Source organism: Myxine glutinosa, chromosome 1, assembly GCF_964187855.1.
Source record: "Myxine glutinosa chromosome 1, kmMyxGlut1.1, whole genome shotgun sequence".
In the NCBI taxonomy this organism is placed as follows: Eukaryota; Metazoa; Chordata; class Myxini; order Myxiniformes; family Myxinidae; genus Myxine; species Myxine glutinosa.
In genome coordinates, this window is record NC_136261.1 from 277,987,572 (window position 1) to 278,006,233 (window position 18,662).

The following is an 18,662-nucleotide window of genomic DNA, read 5'->3' on the forward strand; positions in this document are numbered from 1 at the left end:
GGTTGACGTGGCCACACCTTCTTCCTGGCGCTCCGCCCCCTTTCTCGGACCTTGCCTCATGGCTTATGGCGGCGTTGAGCGAGCGCAAAGGCAGCTGCTGCTGGCCGAGGCGCGTAACACTTGGGAGGGGCCATGAGGCAGACTGGAGGGGCGCGTAATGGCGTCACTTGGAGAGGGAGGCTGACAAAATGAACGGAATGGGCCTACTTCTTATTTGATTGACACAACGCAGATTCAACTATTGGAAACACAGCCTTACCTATACACATACTAATGAAATAACTGAAGTCCTATGGTGGCCTACGTGTTGCTTGTGGCCTAACTATGGGGTGCAACCTTTAACCCTTTAATGATGTCATATTTATTTACAAGAGTGTGGGTTCTGAAAACCACAACAATATATATACATATATATGGGCATATCCACAGTAGAGTGTGACCATTGTGTGACACAGGTCAATAAAATTGAAAATGCATCAGCAGTATCTGTGCATGTTTTATATGAAATTAGGACCTATACTGTAAATAAATTTTATTGCGTGAAGATAGTGGCTATGCTGTGTGTGGGTAAGGAAGGTTTTTTTTCAACATAACACATAGAGATAACGTATGGGACATTGACATTTATTATGTGTTCATTTTTTTATGAATACTGCAGAAGTTGAGGTTATTGACCATGTCTGGAAAAAGCTATTCAAGTCAACTATTAATTACCATGACAACATGTTGATTTGAGAAAAAGCTTGTCTGTCCATTACACTTTCTCCTCAAAAGGACGGTAACGAACGGTACATTTGACAGTAACATTAGATATCACGAATAGTTCCACTAAAGTAGTTAACACACACCAAACATGAAACAAAAGAAAACTTCTTAGGCTGGTTTGAATAAGAACTTTTAAGTTCTAAATTAAATCAAACCAGCCTAAGAAGTTTTCTTTTGTTTCATGTTTGGTGTGTGTTAACTACTTTAGTGGAACTATGATGCATTTTCAATTTTATTGACCTATGTCACACAATGGTCACACTCTACTGTGGATATGCCCATTTATACATATATATATATATCTATATATATAAAGCAGTAAAGTATGTTTGTTTGTTTGTCCTCTTATAATTCGAGAACGACTCATCGCAGAGAAAAACCAAAGGAATATTCGGAATCAGTACGTCTCAGAGCAACTACAGCACACCTTAAATTTTAAAAAACTTCGGGTTTTAAAATTAGCGTATTAGCGCAGAAGCGCTAGCAGAAGAGGGAGGGAATCGAAGGGAGGGAGCGCAGCGCTCCCTCTAGCGCTTCGCAGCGCCAGCGCTTCTGTTAGCGTAATTAGCGTATTTCGGAACGTTAATTTTTCAACTTCATTATTCGGAATCAGTACGTCCCAGAGAAACTTCGTAATGTTAATTTTTCAACTTCATCCGATTGACATGGGACCAACGGCATGTGACAGAGAGTGAAACATACATGCTACATTTATTTGACGACAATGAGTTCCGACTTCCGGGTTCGTGCCGCCAACCCTGTTAGGTGCCTCTTGCAGCACACAGGGAATTACCAGTGAACTGGTACTCAATTTGCCGACCTCAGTAGGATGACAGGCTGAGTCAACCCCCCTGGTGTTAAGGGGGAGGAGGAGGGGAGGGGGAAGAGGAGGGGAGGGGAATGGGGGGAGGGGGAGGGGAACGGGGGGGAAGGGGGGGGAGGTGGAAGGGGAAGGGGGGAGGGGGCAGGGGGAGGGGAGAGGGAGGGGGAGGGGGCAGGGGGGGGAGGGGAGAGGGAGGGGGGGGGGAGGGGAAGGGGTAGGGGGGAGGGGCCCTTCTTCCCCGGGGCACCCCCACACCCTCCCCTCCCCCCCTTCCCCTCTTACCCTCCCCCCCTCCCCCCCTTCCACTCCCCCTTCCCCCCCGTTCCCCTCCCCTCCTCTTCCCCCTCCCCTCCCTCCTCCCCCCGCCCGGCAATGCCGGGTACTTCTGCTAGTATATATATATATATATATTGCGGATTCGGGGGTTGGCGCTCCCCTTACCAAGGGGGGGGGGGGTTAATCCCCTTGTCTTTTACACTGGCCGATTCCCCCAGTCCTGGAAATTACATGCTCCTTTGCGGGGTGAGATTGGCCAGGGTGATTGGTCAACGGGTTCCCAAATACCTTTGCCAATCCCCTCCGCAAAGCAGGAATATAATTCCCTGCTCGGACCCGGACAAGATGGAGTTTGCCGAGCGGTTAGCAGTCCGAAATCCGAGCCGTTAACAACACTAACCCGATTCTGAGCGGTTCTGCCAAATCGTGCCACGTATATCAATTGGGGACAGGACGAAAGCGATCGGATGAGAAGAAACCAAGGGGTAAAGAAAGAACAAATATGGTTTATTGTCCCCCGTCGCACAGCATAGCGAAAGGGGGACTGGCTTTCCCCTCCGTCCGTGTGTCCGTCCGTCCGTCCGTGCGTGTGTGCGTGCGTGTTTGCGTGCGGGCGTGCGTGCGTAAGCGAAGGACCGCATTCAAAGTTGGTGTGTGGGTGCAACCCACGTCAAAATCCAAGATGGCCGCCGCCATGTATGTCTGATGCCATGTATGTCTGAACCTTGTGAGATGAATATCTTGAAAGATAAGCGAAGTACCAACTTCTAATCTGGTGTGTGGGTGTATCGAGGCATAAGGAAGAACGCTATTGAAAATTGGGTCGCCACGTCAAAATCAAAGATGGCCACCGCCATGTATGTCTGAACCTTGTGAGATGAATATCTTGAAAAATAAGTGAAGTACCAACGTCTAATTTGGTGTGTGGGTGTATCTCGGCATAAGGAAGAACACTATTGAAAATTGGGTCGCCACGTCAAAATACGAGATGGCCGCCGCCATGTATGTCTGAACCTTGTATGTATGTCTGAACCTTGTGAGCGAAATATCGCGAAAAATAAGCGAAGTACCAACTTCTAATCTGGCGTGTGGGTGTATCTAGGCACAAGGAAGGACGCTGTTTAAAATTGGGTCGCCACGTCAAAATCCAAGATGGCCACCGCCATGTATGTCTGAACCTTGTGAGATGAATATCTTGAAAAATAAGCGAAGTACCAAACTTCTAATTTGGTGTGTGGGTGTATCTCGGCATCAGGAAGAACGCCATTGAAAATTGGGTCGCCACGTCAAAATCAAGATGGCCGCCTCCATGTATAGTCTGAACCTTGTGAGCGAAATATCATATCATAGCATGTTTTCTGCGTCTTCCACTTTGTCAACTCACATCACTTCACCGACGGGGGACCTAGGCGTAACGCTTGTTTATACACTAATGATTAAAGAGGAAATGAAAGGGCAAGAATATACAAGTAGAGAAATAAAAGGACACCGGGCAAGCTTAGACACTCTTATATAACACTCCCAGGACAGAACGAACACACTTACACGAAAGGGGTAGTGGTGGGAAGGAAGAGAAGGTTCATGCAGATGGCAGGGAAGGAAGGTCTCGGGCAGATGGCACAGGCGTCGGGGTCCCGCTCCAGGTGCACGCTCCACTCCGGTCCACGTCTTGGGTTCACGGCGAAACCGCGCAAGCAGCGCGATTATTATCGTCATGGTAGCGGAACCGACCGACCCTCTCTCTCTCTCTTCGCTCTTGCTCATCTGCTCTTACCATCCACTGGGCTCATCTGGCTCTCTCGTTCTCCCGGGCACATCTTTTGATGTTCGACGACTCTCTCCCTGGCTCATCTCTCCGAAGTAGTCCCCGGCGGTGCTTATATCGGGCTTTTACGTATCAAGCCGCCGCTTTTTAGGACACGCCCACCGGTGAGCTCGCCTCGGCCCTGATTGGTCGCGTGGGCTCCCGGACTCCGCCCCTTGATGGTGCGTTGATGGGCCACACCTTCGTTCCTGGCGCTCCACCCCCTTCTTCTCCAACTCGGCCGCCTGCGGGATAGAAAACCACTCGCACCGCTTTTGAAAGGAACTTTGGGGCCTACTCTTATTTAATTAATACAACGTAGATTCAAACTATTGGGAACAGAGCCTTACCTGAAACACATACTAATGAAATAACTAAAGAAGATCCTATGGTGTCCTATGTGTTGCTCGTGGCCTATCTATGGTGCTCTCTTTTAACATTAGAAGAGGGGAATATTACAAGGCTTATTATTATTTACAAGTGAAGGTTCTAAAAACCGTAACAATATATGTATATATATATATATATATGCACCCAGCGTTGCCCGGGTTCTTTTTGAATGAATTTACTACTATAATTCAGCTCAGCTTTTAATTGCGAAATGGGCCCAGCCCGGCCCGAGGCGGCCTCGACCGGGCTCACCACCAAGCCTATGACCTTCCCTGGGCTTGTCCCGACATTTTGGTTCTTTTTGAATGAATTTACTACGATAATTCAGCTTTTATTCGCGGCCGCAGAAGATTGACGACGATAATTCAGCTCGGCTTTTAATTGTGAAATGGGCCCAGCCCGGCCGAGGCGGCCTCGACCGGCCTCACCACCTAGCCTATAACCTTCCGGGGTCCGTCCCGACATTTTTTGTTTCAGAAGTTTCCTCCTATCTTTCATCTTTCAGGAGAGTAGCGCGTGCAGACAAACAAAGAAACAAAAACTTTCTTATATATATATATATAGATAGAAGATAGAAGATATATATATCCAGCAATACCCCGGCCTTCGTCATTAATTGGTTCCATAAGCTGTGACGTAATCTGGTTTATGACGTAAACCGGGCGTCATGCCTTAAAAATGCCTTAAAATGAAGGCAAACACCGTAAAACTAGAGTAAATAACTCGCGAAAGTATATATCTATCGCTAAACCTTAAAGAACACTAAAAACACATTTTAGTCATATTTTTAAATGAGTAATGAACACAATTAATAAATGAATTTGTAAAGAATAATAAATAAATTAAGATCTGCTCGGGCAAGAATCCCTCGTCCTCAATGATCTTCAATAATATAAAAAAATATAACCACCTTTAGAGGCCATTTTTCCCCGCAAAGCGGGGGGTTGGCCTTTTTCGGGAACCGTGGTTGTTGTTGTTTTTCGGTCCCTCTTTTTGAAGCAATGTTTTACGGCCGGATGCCCTTCCTGACGTCAACCCTTTTTGCCGCCTTTAACGACAAACAGGGAATTACCAGGGAACTGGTACTCAATTAGCCGACCTCGGAAGGATGACAGGCTGAGTCAACCCCCCTGGCGTTAATTCAGCGATCGACCGGATTTGAACCCAGGATCCTAGGATCCTAAGCCGGCACCCTAGCCGCTAGCCCAACACCAGGGTCTATGTGGCAGGAAATTCCTCGGTGGCTACGGTGTCGGCAGCTGCGGCTTCGCCCTGAATCTTGACGTTGTGCAAGCTGAAGCGCCGTTTAAAGCATGCAAACCATCCTGAGCTTGCAACGAAGGTTGTGTCCTTATCCTCCGGGTACTTCTTCAGAAGATCCTGGAACAAAGACTTTGCCTTCTCCTGTATCAGCAGCTGGCTCGTTGGTATGCGTTCATGGGTCTGGCGTTCGATCCACAACAAAAGGAGTCTCCATCTCGTCAAAAATCTGACCCCTCGTAACCACATTACGCTTGGAAACACTAGCACTATCCTTCTTAGGACCCATGGCTAACACAGACACAGGAAAGGAATAATCACAAAAATAACAGCGAAAGGCAAAGCAAGCACGCGACCGCAGCACAGGACAAAATGCATATGGCGTCGCCTTTGTTTTGAATGAGAACCAGCAGCTACGCGTACGTATACTGTACGTACATTTTAAAAATATTTTTAATGTGCTTTTATTGTATTTTAAATTGCTTTTTAGCTTCTTTTATTGTTAATTTTTATGTACTATTTTATTTATTTTAAATATATTTTTCAGGAAAAAGTAATTTTTTTCATGTCCTATTATGATGTAGGAGTGTCGTAAAGTCGCACATAATGACGTTCGCTGAACTGAAATTTACTCTAGAAGAGTGGCGTAATGTCGGATTTGACGTAGGTCGAAATGGCGTAAAACGGGGTATTGCTGTGTATATATATATATATATATATATATATATATATATATATATATATATATATATATATATTGTTACGGAAACGGAGTACGGCACTCCCCTTAGCGGGGGGAGGGGGGGGGTTAATCCCCCTTCTATTTGCACTGGCCGTCTCTGCTCCTGAAGCTACCCCGCTCCCTCAACGAGGCAGGTGGGAAACTTCGCTCGAGACCACGGACAAGATGTTATTTTGCCGAGCGGTTTTTAGCAGCTCGCGGCTCGAGCCATTAACAAAAACTAAACCCGATCCTAAACGTTGGCCAAATCGTGCCACAGGTGTTCAATGTGGAAACCTCTAAAGTGACCGAATGTGAAGAAGCAAAAGGGGTAAAGAAAGAACACAGGGATTTATTAATTATTTACACACAACCAAAGCAGAGAAGAAAAGAAATGTAATTTACAGGGAAATGGAAGGAGCAGAAGGACACAGAGCAATTTCTAGCTTATCTATACAGTCTTACTTATTCCCCAGACAGAACAAACAAGACAAACTCACGTACACAAATGGCTGAATGAGGGGCTGATATGGAACGGCAGAGGAGGGTCCCGGCAGATGGTAGGCGTCGAGGTCCGGCTCCAAGCTCGCGCTTCAGTCCACGCTTTTTGGGGTCGAGGCGAAACCCGGCACACAGCTCCACTCCGGGCTGGCAGCAAGGCGTCGGCAGGCACACGTCTATCGTTCGTTGCACTCGGCAGAGCTGGTTTTTGCCTCGACACGCCTCTGGCTCTCTCGGTCATCTGCTGGTGGGGGCTTCCCCCCCACGGGTTATATAGCCACGCCCTACCAAGCCATGGCCACACCTTACCAAGCCGTGCCCACCGAGTCCTGGTTGGGCGCAAGGGCTTCCTGGCTCCACCTCCTGAAGACGATGGGCCGGCCACGCCCTTCTCCCCCGAGTTGAAGAGGCGTGCATAATGGAGTTTGGAGTGAAGAAAACAGCCCAATGCAACGGTGGCGAACGCCGCAGAAAACCGCCCAATGCAACGGTGGTGAACGCCGCAGAAAACCGCCCAATGCAACGGTGGCGAACGCCGCAGAAAACCACCCAATGCAACGGTGGCGAACGCCGCAGAAAACCGCCCAATGTTACTGGCACTTTTGAAGAGATGATTTGGGGGAAACTTGAAAAGGGAACTATCTTATTCGATTCGGTGCAATGCAGTGTCAATTAATGGGAAACAGAGCCTTATACTGACATAGAATAAGAAATAACTATAGAGAGGTTCTATGGTGGCCTACGTGCTTGTACATGGACTAGCTACGGTGCACTCATTTCAATTAACAGCCAATTAAAGGGGAAATGTACATAGGAAATTTTAATACTAAATTTACAAAGTGAAGGTTCTAAAAACCGTAACAATATATATATATATATATATATATATATATATATATATATATATATATATATATATATATATATATATATATATATATATATATAATTACTATTATTATTCTTATTTATTTCATGAAGAATAGGCAAGTTATTGCCAGCTGTCACCTTGAACAAATTCCTGTCCTACCTGATGGTTGGGAAGGCAACAGCAACCATAATCCTTGCCAAGAGACTGCTTCAGCAGTGCTGTCGCTCTGTCAAGAGTATGGTACATTGATGATGGTGATGTCATATGCAGTAAATATTGTGTGAGATATGATGGCTGGTAATATTTCAGTATTAGATGTGTATTACATGAGAGAAAGAAGAGATCTTTGTTTTGCAGTGAAGTAACAGCTGTACCCATGAAGTCTAGTAGGAAGACTAGGTCCCCCTGCACCCCCCGGAGATATACTTCTAATCAGTGTTTCTAGATTGGAAAAAATGTGTAGAAAATGACTAGCTATGGCCCCAAGCTGAAAAAATGTCCCACATACCATTTTTATGCAAATTACTGCTGCCATTATCAAAAAAACGATTTTTGACATATCTCAGCCAATATTGCAGATAATTGAAAAATGAAGGTGTCTAGACCCATGTTTTGAAGGGCATAGATCATGATAGAACTATTCATAACATGATTACATGTGTCTATGGTATACTAGTATGCTAATTAGTGCTTTATTTACAAAATAATCACAGTTTTACGAAATAATAGACTCATATTAAGGTCCGTCTACACAGACGTTAACACAAAGTTTTATTTTTCTAAATATTACAACTGTCAAAATAGTCCTAGCACTCAATGTGACCACTCTTCTCTTGCTTGTTTTAGATAAACATCATTAGCATTAGTGATTCTACACTGAGTCAGTCATCATCATTTTCATCGAAATCGTCAGAGTCAAACTCTTCTTCTCCTTCCTCTTCCTCCTCCTCTTCGTGCTCTCCTGTGTTCAGAAGATCCACCAGTGAGGTTGGTAGGATGGGACCACTGGACCACATTGGTTTCAACAGTCCTTCATCAGTCCTTATCCATCCTTGCTCCTCATAAGGTTTTGGCTTTTCGATGATAGGTTGATCGGCTCTTTTGTACAATGCTACGCGGTGGTTCACACGCTGGATGTGCGGCTTCAGGGCAGACTGGCATGGAGGAAGGCGAGCCAGATCAACCTTGGACTTGGATGTGAGGGTCTTGTCCTCTCCCACCATTTTTCGTAGCAGCTTGGCACGGACAATGTCCACTGATGACTCGCGACTCTGGCCGTACATCACACAGGTGAATTTTTCTAACTGCCTCTCCACCTCAGGGTTGGCATCCCAGTTGTCACCCAGTTCACCGAATGCCCTGTGAAACCTGGGATTCTTCTCCAGCTTTTTCAAGGGCCCGACTTTTCCCTTCCCTTTGAAGGCACTGGTGCAGTCTTCTCCGCTGAACACATAGTACCCCAGGAGAGTGGCACAGTAGTCCTCTCCCAGGGATTCTGCCAGCTCAGAGACGTTGACAAGTTGGCGATGCTTCCCTGACCCTGTATCCAGGTACACCGTCAGCTTGATGTTGTGGGCATGGTGGAGCAGGATCAGGAGGATGTCTGTGTCCGGTGTTCTGACTACAGCGTTCTTGTATCCGATGGTAGCAGCATGATGGAGGTACAGAACCACCCTGGTATCAGTCTCTTCCTGGTTGCTGTAGATCGTGGGGAGTTCACGTACCTCGACCTGAAACACAAAAAGGCACCGCATTTCAATCACCAGTCACTGCCAGTTTCAGATCTAGACAAACATCACAGGTAATCACCTTTTTTTCAGGAAAAATTACAAATTGAATCGCCATTCACGAAGGGCTTTCAATTTTACCTTGCCATTCGTTGAGGCAAGTTGGTGGGCCTTCCCCTCCACGATCAGCACAGCCATCTCTGTTCTCTCCAGCCTGGTAGCTGCCTCTTGTCCACTCCACACTTTCAGAAGAAGCTGGCACATCTGCTTTTTGTTGTCGTCATTTGCAAGGAACATTTTGTGAAGTCATATGGCTTCCTGGTTGCTGGTCCAGCCAGAATGATCTTCTCTGAGCTGCCCCGCCTCAGCCTTTCCTGCGCTTTGATTGACTCAGGATGGTAACTGTCAGTGGAGAACAGAAAGTGCTGCTTGGCCACCATCTGATCAAGCACCTGCAAGCATATCTCACCACATGTTGGGGGAAGGTTGGCAAGGGTATGCAGCAGCGCCATTCCATCCTGGATGAACAGGGCATCCTTGGGGTATTGCAGATCTTGTGGTGTGGTGTCCTCTAAAAGGTAGTGCAGAATGGAGGCTTTGTTGGTTTTGCAGAAGAACCCATCTGGTGTCCCAAGGCTAGGAGGCACTGGCATCAGGCAGTACTTCATGAGTTCTCCCAGGTCTAATGGCTCATCTTGACTCTGAGACTTGACAAGGAGCAGGAATGCAAGGTTGCTTTGCTCCTGATACTGGATGACCTGGAATGATAAATGGTGATTGGTTGATATGTACTACAGGAAGGACTACAGGTGAAAATTATTCATGTGCTATAAATTGGCATATTTACAATCTTTACATTGTTCATTGATGTGCACTGTCTTTAATAAACAAATTTGGAGTTCAATCTTGTATCTCAATATAGCATGTACAGGACGCCATTTAAAAATACAACATAAAATACAAAAGCACTTGGGTATTGGATTACATCCTTACCTTGCCCTGTGAGGATGTTAGTGTGATCTTCTTGTTACTAGCCTCCATGGTCTTGAGTTTCTTTCTCTTGATTGGGTTGAAGAAGCTCTCAGGTTCTCCGCTTTCCAGGCGCCTGATGAAGTCAGCTTTCGCAGCTTTCCCCACAGCTTCTGCTTGTAACACATCCATCTCAACATCCATGGGGACGGGAGCACCAGAGGCCAGGCAGTAGAGTTTGTCCTTATCAATGATGGTGAACGGATTGGTGAAGTTCTTGATAGTAGTTAGGGTTCGCTGAACGGCCTCCTCGCCTTTTCTGATCTCTGCCTTCTCTAGTTCACGATGTCTCCCTGCTCTTGGGCAGTCTGGGTCATCGATGAGATCCACCATCTCAAGGGTCTTTTGTAGAAAGCTGTAGAACTTTATTCTGCTGGATGACCTGGGTTTGAATGTGTTCCAGTACTGAGTTGAATGCCTTTTCATGGGCGGCTGACATGCAAGCCTGCTCCTTTGGTGCTTCGGCTCTGTGAATCGCACGCTCATAGTTGTAGAATGCTGTGCGGAAAGCTTTAAAACATGACGGATGGTGTTTGGCCTCACATGCAAAGAGGTCTTTGTTTTTCACCTTTCGATGGAGTCGATAGAGACCCATTTTCTCAGCCCGTGTTTCGATTTGCTCCCATGCATTTTCTTTGTTTTTAAAGGATGGGAAGGTTGTAGGCCTCTCAGTATTGCGATGAGCATCTTTGGTCTCAACTTTCTCACAAAATATACACTCTGGCGGGAAGATGGGTTCAGCAGAACCTCCTGGTTTACGAGGAGAGTGATGCCATGATGAGGTTGATGGCCCTGGTTCTGTATCATCTCCCAGACGATGAAAGTGGCGGACAAAGTGCTTATAACACTTGCTGTGATATCCTACTCTTTCTAGGTCATCAGGAAGAGTTGCCGGGATCTGATCACATACTGATTGCATACGACATGGGGAGTCATGCGGTTGGTTGAGACGTCTATCCCGGATCTTTTGAAGCAGTTGCAGTTTTTCTGAAGCAGATCCTTTAATTTTACGGAGGGGCGTGAAATCCCCATGATCAGACATGGATGGTACATGAAGGATGCATGTAGGAGGAGAGCTTTGGGCTGCAGGTTCTACACTCCGTTTTCTTTTGGGCATGCTTGCTGTCGATGTCTACCATCACTGTTAAATGACAAATAAGAAATCACGAATGATGTTAAAAGTGCCTGTGAAAGGAGGCTCTGAGTTTTCAGTGAGGTAACAGAGGTTCTGAGTCATGTTCTACACTAGGGTACTTTTTAGCTGACTAAACCATGTTTAGTGGCATCAAAAGTGCTAATAGCTAAAACATCTAAATTCTTCCACACTAACGTTAGCTATCTAGGCCAATGAAACATTGTGCTAAGTTACTGTAGCTAGCTCAGCTGTCGTGCCTCTTTCTGGTTCAATTCATATACAGAAGTCAACAGATATGTCTCATGTTTGGCATTAACAAAAGTTTAAGTTACACCGACATTAGGAACATACTGTACATAGATGAGGCTAGCTTTAACGTTAGCTAACATGGTGCTAGCTGGCTCAGCTGTTATTCTGCCTGTTTATGATTTCATGCAGAAACTGAAGTCAAGAGTGTGAGTAACATTATAGTTAGCATCTTACCTGGCTAGATTGGAGGATGAATACCAAGAACAACACACAGATGGAATGGAAGACTGAACTTTCAACTGAGGTATTCAATAACATCAACGTTACCAATTGATACGAGCGCGCGACATTACCAATTGATACGAGCGCGCGAGCGCGCATGTTACATGGATGGAAATGTAAAATGGCAGCTATAGCAGCACTAATTTGGATCTCTAGTCTGTCATTTCTGCACTGTGATTGGATAACATAAAAAAATATGTTTGGGAGTTAACAGCAGGAGTTGGTAGATTTTACGTGGGCTGGGTGAGAAACCTTTAAATAAGCAAGTGAAAATCTCTCGCAATACAAAGTCAATGGTGGGAAGAAAAGTTGAGTGGTACCAATGTTACTGCCAATGTCCCGCCCCTATGCAAGACTCAGGAGCATCTTGTTGACATTTAACCTTGAAAATACCTGGGTTTAGACCCCTTATGTACCATGTTAAGTTATCTGCAGTATTAACGTATCCTTATCATTTGTAAAACTGATTATTTTGTAATTACAGCATTAATATGCATACTAGTATACCATAGACACATGTAATCATGTTATGAATAGTTCTATCATGATCTATGCCCTTCAAAACATGGGTCTAGACACCTTCATTTTTCAATTATCTGCAATATTGGCTGAGATATGTCAAAAATCGTTTTTTTGATAATGGCAGCAGTAATTTGCATAAAAATGGTATGTGGGACATTTTTTCAGCTTGGGGCCATAGCTAGTCATTTTCTACACATTTTTTCCAATCTAGAAACACTGATTAGAAGTATATCTCCGGGGGGTGCAGGGGGACCTAGTCTTCCTACTAGACTAGACTCACTAATGAAGCCATACCCATATTTTGGTTATTTATTTATTTATCTAACTGTCTATCAATTTAAATGACCCGAGAGATTTATTGAATCTGTTATTATAAAATGTTTGCTTTTTTTCTTATTCATTCTTTCCCTCTGCTTTGTCTTTATCCCTTTCCCCGTTTAGGCCTGGCATTGGTTCTGCTGATTATGAAAAAAATTGCCATTTGGCTGTCATGAACAATCAACAAACATATGTGTCAGCAAAAACTTCTGAAAACTCGGCTGAGGAAGCAACACCAAAAGAAGAAGGGGAAAGTGACTTGTTTGATAGATGTGATGTGACCGAGTCAGCCCTTCATACAAAGAAGGAGGAGATGCAAAATGTCACATTAGGGCAGCCAAAGGATGAAGACATGTTTTGTCGGCCCAAAAGTCCTGTGTCACAGGCAATGGATGAGTCGCCTCTCGGAAAATTACTCGGCCACTCATATGTGAGCCGGTTTCAGGATGAGGTGACTGATGGAGTTAAAACACAGGCCCAAATGACAAGTGATAGCCAAGACATTTTTTCTGTGAGTCCGACTCCCAGACTCTCAGAAATTTGTTCTGGTGAGTCTCAAGCCCTGGGTTGTGACTCGGAGCCGAACCTCACACCACGCTCAGGGATGATCCGGTCTTTCGTGCCATGTCCAGTATGCTCATTTGTTGCTTCCGGCGGCTTCACGGAGCTTTCTCAGCACTTGGCTGACACGCATGCAGAAGCTTTCCCCCTGAAGTGTGAATTTTGCTTGCGTGTCTTTCGCACAATTCCAGAGCTGGTGGCACATCGTACCAGTGCACATGCCCTGCCTGATCATTTGCTTCCCTGCCCAAAATGCCCAGCTACCTTTGCCTTTAAGGAAAATTTAAAGGCACATGTTAGCCAGATTCATGAAAGCCTCAATCTTGGTGAAGTGGGAAATGCCAATCTGACAGATGTTTCAAATGAAAGGTCTGATAGAGTTCAAAGTTGGATTAGATCACTGAAACGAGCAACAATTGGTGAAGAATGCAGTGTTGATTCACCAAACCTGATCTCGCACAAGGCCAAAACGATCGATGATAATGATGATGGTTTGCACAATAATTCAACATCCATGAAAAACATTTCCTCACATTTGATGCTTGATATGCCAACAAGCAAATCCCCAGAAAAGTTGGATAACCTTTCGACTTGCTCTGCTAGTTGCGACTCAACGATGCGACCTTTGGAAATGCCTTCTCTTGAAAAAGAAATTGATTTTTCCCAAGATTCTGGTAATTTCACAAAAGTAAACATGGACTCGCAATGGAAATTTCTTGAATCTCAGCAAGATTTTGGTTTAAGCACATTGACGATGGTAAAGAACTTTGAAGCAGAATTCCCAAAAATAGAACCAAATACCATTACAGCAGTGGAACTGTGCAAGCCTTCTTTGTCTTACAATGATGATGCTTCTTCTAAAGAGATAGGAGAGGCGAATCAAACTTCAAATGATATTGTTTCGACCTCCCCATTGGTATTGCCCAGTGCCTCTCGTCTTGTACTCCGTCCACAGAACTTTACAGATTCATCACAAACTCACTTGTACAGCTCACTTGTTGAGGAGCCAGATGAAGGTGAGAAGAAGGCACCAGTGACTCGCCTCCGTGCACTCCTTTCTGGAACACATCCCATCCCACCAGGTGTTCATATCCTCGGTGATGTTAATGCTGCCCGATACCCAACATATCGCCCTGCACCATTCCGATATCGAAAACCAGGTCGTGGTGCCAGTACTGCCACCATGGTTACTGGACAGTTGATCCCTACTGGACGAATCCCAGAACGATTTGAGGTCCCATGCCGATGCCCACAATGCGGAGAGTTACACACACAGCTGACATCATTACGAGAACATGCCATTGTTTGTGGTAGGGAACGCCGTCGGATGGCGGGTCTTCGCACGACTTTGAGCTGCTCCATAGGAAAGCCGGCTTCGAAGGAGCAGCAGTATGCATCAGTAGCAGATGGGCTCGGCAATACTGCAGCAAATAAATGGCGAGGTCCATCTATTAGACAGCAGCGCAGCCCAGATGCTAAATTAACTTCACAAGAGCAATGGGAGAAATTGCCAAGCATAATAGATGCAGCAACTACGAAAACTACTTCACCACTCATACCCAGAAAGCGTTCAAGTTTGGGGTCCCAAGGTGCACGGCTGGCCAAGGAGGCGAAATTGCAGGACAAACACCCGTCTTCTGGTTCCCCATTGTCGTCCTCTAAACTTGAACGAAAGTGGGCAAAGATAGCAGCAAATGACCGGGCAGTTGGTGGAAAACTCAATGAAGTCTACTCTCCAATTGCACGCTACAGCAAGCCTACCTTGGCACCAAACCACAAGGTGGCGAGACCTTATGAGCAGCTCAGTATAGAGCGCAAGAAAGCAGTATCTCCTGCTTTTGTAGAGAAGCGCTCTCCAGGCCTCGCATCATTGAAGCAAAGTGGTGCACAGAACACACCTCCACCTAAACCATCACCCGTTCCCCGTTCTTCCCCAACTCATGCTTGCCCTCGTTGTGGTCGTGGTTTTACTTACCTGGGGAGCCTCAGCAAGCATGTGGCTTTATGCTTGTCAGGGCAAAGTGGCCGAAAACGTGGGCCCAAGAAAGACAAAGCAGGACCAGGTTCAAGCAAGAAGATTAAAAGCCGTAGCATGTAGTGGGAACATTTGGTGAAGGCTTAGTCACAGAATCCCTGTCCTGCTCTTTCCTGTTTCTCTTCTGTAATGTTCAACATTCTGCCTTTCTTTTGCTACAAGGCTTAGTTAAAGTCACCGTTCATGGAGACTTGCTTAAAGTTTCTTTTTCCAATCAATCCACTCTTAACCTGAAGCTTATATTTCATTTGTCTCTAGGAATTGCGACTTATAAGACTTAAGATGTTCCCATCGAATTTCAATCAATTTATCCACAATGTGTCAATGATTCATCATCTGAAAAATGTGGTGAAATGAGCAACGGAACCTTCTTCCTTTCTTCCTTAATTTCCACGCCTTATTTCAACTGTAAGAAAAAGGAACCATCCACCTGCAGCCATCATCTAAGGAATTTTATGTTCTAACGTCTAAAGTCTCACCTCTGTGACACTGATTTGTGGATATTGGAGAAATTATTTGAGCATCAGCTAGACCACCTCTATTTTATTTTTTTTGGAAATAGCTTCATTAAAATAACTGAATAAACTCCCTGATAGTAAAAGTGACAATACTAACAATAAATCTTTGCTTATTATTGATGTCCTCTTCTCTTTGGATTCCCCCCTGCACATACCAAGCACTACTCTGATTGTTTTAGGATTGGAAGAAAAAACATCCATAAGTTTTTCATGATTTGATTTATTTTTTATGCCTCTGTTGACGAAGTCGCCGGAGGCATTATGTTTTCAAGTTGTCCGTCTGTCCGTGATAGGTTTTCGTTACCGCGATAACTTTCATAACGGCTGAAGGGATTTTAGTCAAACTTGGTGCAGGTATGTATAATGAGGTAAAGATTAACTGATTAGATTTTGGGGTCAAGAGGTCAAAGGTCAAAGTCTGTAATATGTCTATAACTTGAGAACGGCTGAAGTGATATAATTCAAACTTGATACAGGCATGTATAATGGCGTAAAGATTAACGGATTATAATTTGGGGCCATGAGGTCAAAGGTCAAAATCTGTAATAGGTCTATAACTTGAGAACGGCTGAAGTGATCTAATTCAAACTTGGTACAGGTATGTATAATGATGTAAAGATTAACTGATTTGATTTGGGGGTCAAAGGTCAAACTCCGTAATCTTACGATAATTCACCAAATGTCCGTCTGTTCCCAGGTACCGCAAAAACGGCTGAACCGATCGCAATGATATTTTGGGTGGGTAATCCTGGGACCCCCTGGAGTAAAATAGGCTATATTGTTTTTCCAATTTCAACTTTGGTCTCCAGCATTTTCAGGTTTGGACTCCCGCATTTCCACTCCCGCATTGTATTCACCCAACCATACGGAACTTCACATCAGGATTTAAATATTTGTTTGTGTCACGAATGTTGTTAAAAGTTTATTTTTATATATTAATGCTATTTAATTTGTGATTGGAGTTATGCTGTTTGGAATGAAAAAAGAGATTTCAAGTGAATGACGAAATGCCATGACGGTTTCGACTTTTTAAACGTGAATTCGCGGATCGTCATATGCAGATTCGCCATTGACTGGGTATGGAACAAACGTACCCCTTTGTTTGCAAACGGGTACGTTTTTCATGGAAGTCTTTCACGAACTTGCTGTCCATGTCTGACATGTGACTGAATGTGCTACAGGATTGTGGAATTTATTGGTTTCATGCTTTAGCATTCACCGTTTCTGCATTGTCTGTTTGCTTCTGGCCTCCCACCCGTGCATAGCACGGGTATCTCACTAGTAGGTCTATAACTTGAGAATGGCTAAAGAGATCAAATTCAAACTTGGTTCAGATATGTATAATGATGTAAAGATTAACTGATTCGATGTTGGGGTCCCGAGGTCAAAGGTCAGAGGTCATGTCAGGTAAAAATGTGATTACTTTAGAACAGCTGAATGGATTTAAAGCAAACTTGGTACAAGTATTATAATAATGTGGGAGGAGGCATATCGGTCGACGTCGTGACGTCGAAGAGTGTCGTTCTAGTTTACTTTATTGTATCCTCTCCAAAACCTGCAGTTTTGTTTGGTGATAAAAGGTCTGCAAGTTTTGGCTCCAGTGACTTTGAATGGCAGATTCCCTAAAACGTTTGTTGACATCACAATTGTGACATCACTTTTGTTTGGTATGTACTCGGGTTTTTAATGTCACAATGACTTCAAATTATTGATTACTCGCAGGGGTAACTGGCATAGCCCAGTGCTGTTCTCATACTGTTAGCATTTTGAAGAAATCAAATTTTGTTTTTCCATTTTTGGGGGAGGGGGAGACGGCCAAAACACCTCCCTACACCGACTAAGGAATGGTGTTGGGGATCATTTAACATTACCTTTAACATAGCTACAAAGGTTAGGAGGCACTACAGCCGATTTAAAAAAAAAATTCCAACTTTTTTTTCATATTAATTTTGCCTAAAACACTTGATGGCGTTCACTGATGAACCTGAAACATTGACGAAGATCCGTTTGGCCATCTCTGAGAAAAATGGCGACAGACACACAGACAGACAAACATCTCTCTTATAGTATAGATTTGTCCAACCAATGACGCAATATTGAATTGTTCTTTCCAATGATATTGCAGAGAGATGCTTCGATTTGTTTACATATTTCTGCTAATTTGAATCCACAATTCTGTTGAATGTTGTTCTCAAAGAACGAGGTCAACTTTTTGATTTGCAAAACAATTTTATTGTTTGAAATTCTGTCCTTTTGCTAGCAGTATGCAACAGTTAACGTAAAGTAAGCGTTCTAATAGCAGGATTATTATATATGACATTGGTGTGATCTCAGCGGAACTCCAATCAGCATTTTTGCACATTGCTTCTCTGCTGCTGTTGGTAGCTGAACGGGGATACGCCGATCTGCAACAACACAAGGCACACTTAAGGTATGTTTACATATGGTATTGAAAGTGTCACACATTTTTCATGTGACATGTTGGCTCATATTCGGACATAACTTGCATTTAAAGCGTGGCTCATATTAAGATTGCAGGGTTGTTCAATCAGCATGCCATTATCATTAGCAAATGCATATTGGACTAGGATTGGATTAAGAATTTCGTCACTGGTTTATTGAGGTCTACTCTCCAACTGATTGTTGCCGTCGGATGTTTAAAAAATAAACTTTTAAGGAATTGTACTCTGAAAATGACTTTTTGTGTGGCACTATTAATTGTGGGCAACGATAGCAGCAAATGACTGGGCAGTTGGTGGAAAACGCAATGAAGTCTACTCTCCAACTGCACGCGACAGCAAGCCTACCTGGCACCAAACCACAAGGTGGCGATACCTCATGAGCAGCTCGATGTAGAGCGCAAGAACCAGCAGTA

The 18,662-nt window shown here is 44.4% G+C and overlaps 3 protein-coding genes across 11 annotated transcripts in view; 1 reads left to right on the top strand and 2 right to left on the bottom strand.

The window, feature by feature from the left end:
* Nucleotides 1-15,905, top strand: part of ZNF575 (zinc finger protein 575) — a 686,770-nt gene extending 670,865 nt beyond the window's left edge. For all 3 annotated transcript variants that reach the window (XM_078766264.1, XM_078766258.1, XM_068132599.2), the window contains one exon: nt 12,797-15,905. In XM_078766264.1, coding sequence (XP_078622390.1) covers nt 12,846-15,332 — 2,487 coding nt within the window. In that variant the 5' untranslated portion in view covers nt 12,797-12,845 and the 3' untranslated portion in view covers nt 15,333-15,905. The remainder of the gene's footprint in view (nt 1-12,796) is intronic.
* LOC137421853 (uncharacterized) lies at nt 8,148-9,489 on the bottom strand. Its single transcript, XM_078766274.1, has 2 exons — nt 9,280-9,489; nt 8,148-9,141 (listed from the first exon to the last, which is right to left on the bottom strand). Exons 1-2 carry the CDS (start codon nt 9,433-9,435, stop codon nt 8,293-8,295), a joined length of 1,005 nt encoding a protein of 334 aa, XP_078622400.1. The 5' UTR covers nt 9,436-9,489; the 3' UTR covers nt 8,148-8,292.
* A 2,091-nt stretch (nt 15,906-17,996) lies between the features above and the next one.
* LOC137437950 (Na(+)/H(+) exchange regulatory cofactor NHE-RF3) overlaps nt 17,997-18,662 on the bottom strand; it is a 46,021-nt gene continuing 45,355 nt past the window's right edge. For all 7 annotated transcript variants that reach the window (XM_078766299.1, XM_068132737.2, XM_068132755.2 and 4 more), the window contains one exon: nt 17,997-18,192. In XM_078766299.1, the coding sequence (XP_078622425.1) occupies nt 18,133-18,192 (60 nt within the window). In that variant the 3' untranslated portion in view covers nt 17,997-18,132. The remainder of the gene's footprint in view (nt 18,193-18,662) is intronic.

Coding starts and splice junctions, on each gene's coding strand:
- LOC137421853 (XM_078766274.1), bottom strand. CDS start 9,435: ATGTTCCTTGCAAATGACGACAACAAAAAGCAGATGTGCCAGCTTCTT. Junction 9,142..9,279: donor TTGCCTCAACGAATGGCAAG/GTAAAATTGAAA, acceptor TTTGTGTTTCAG/GTCGAGGTACGTGAACTCCC.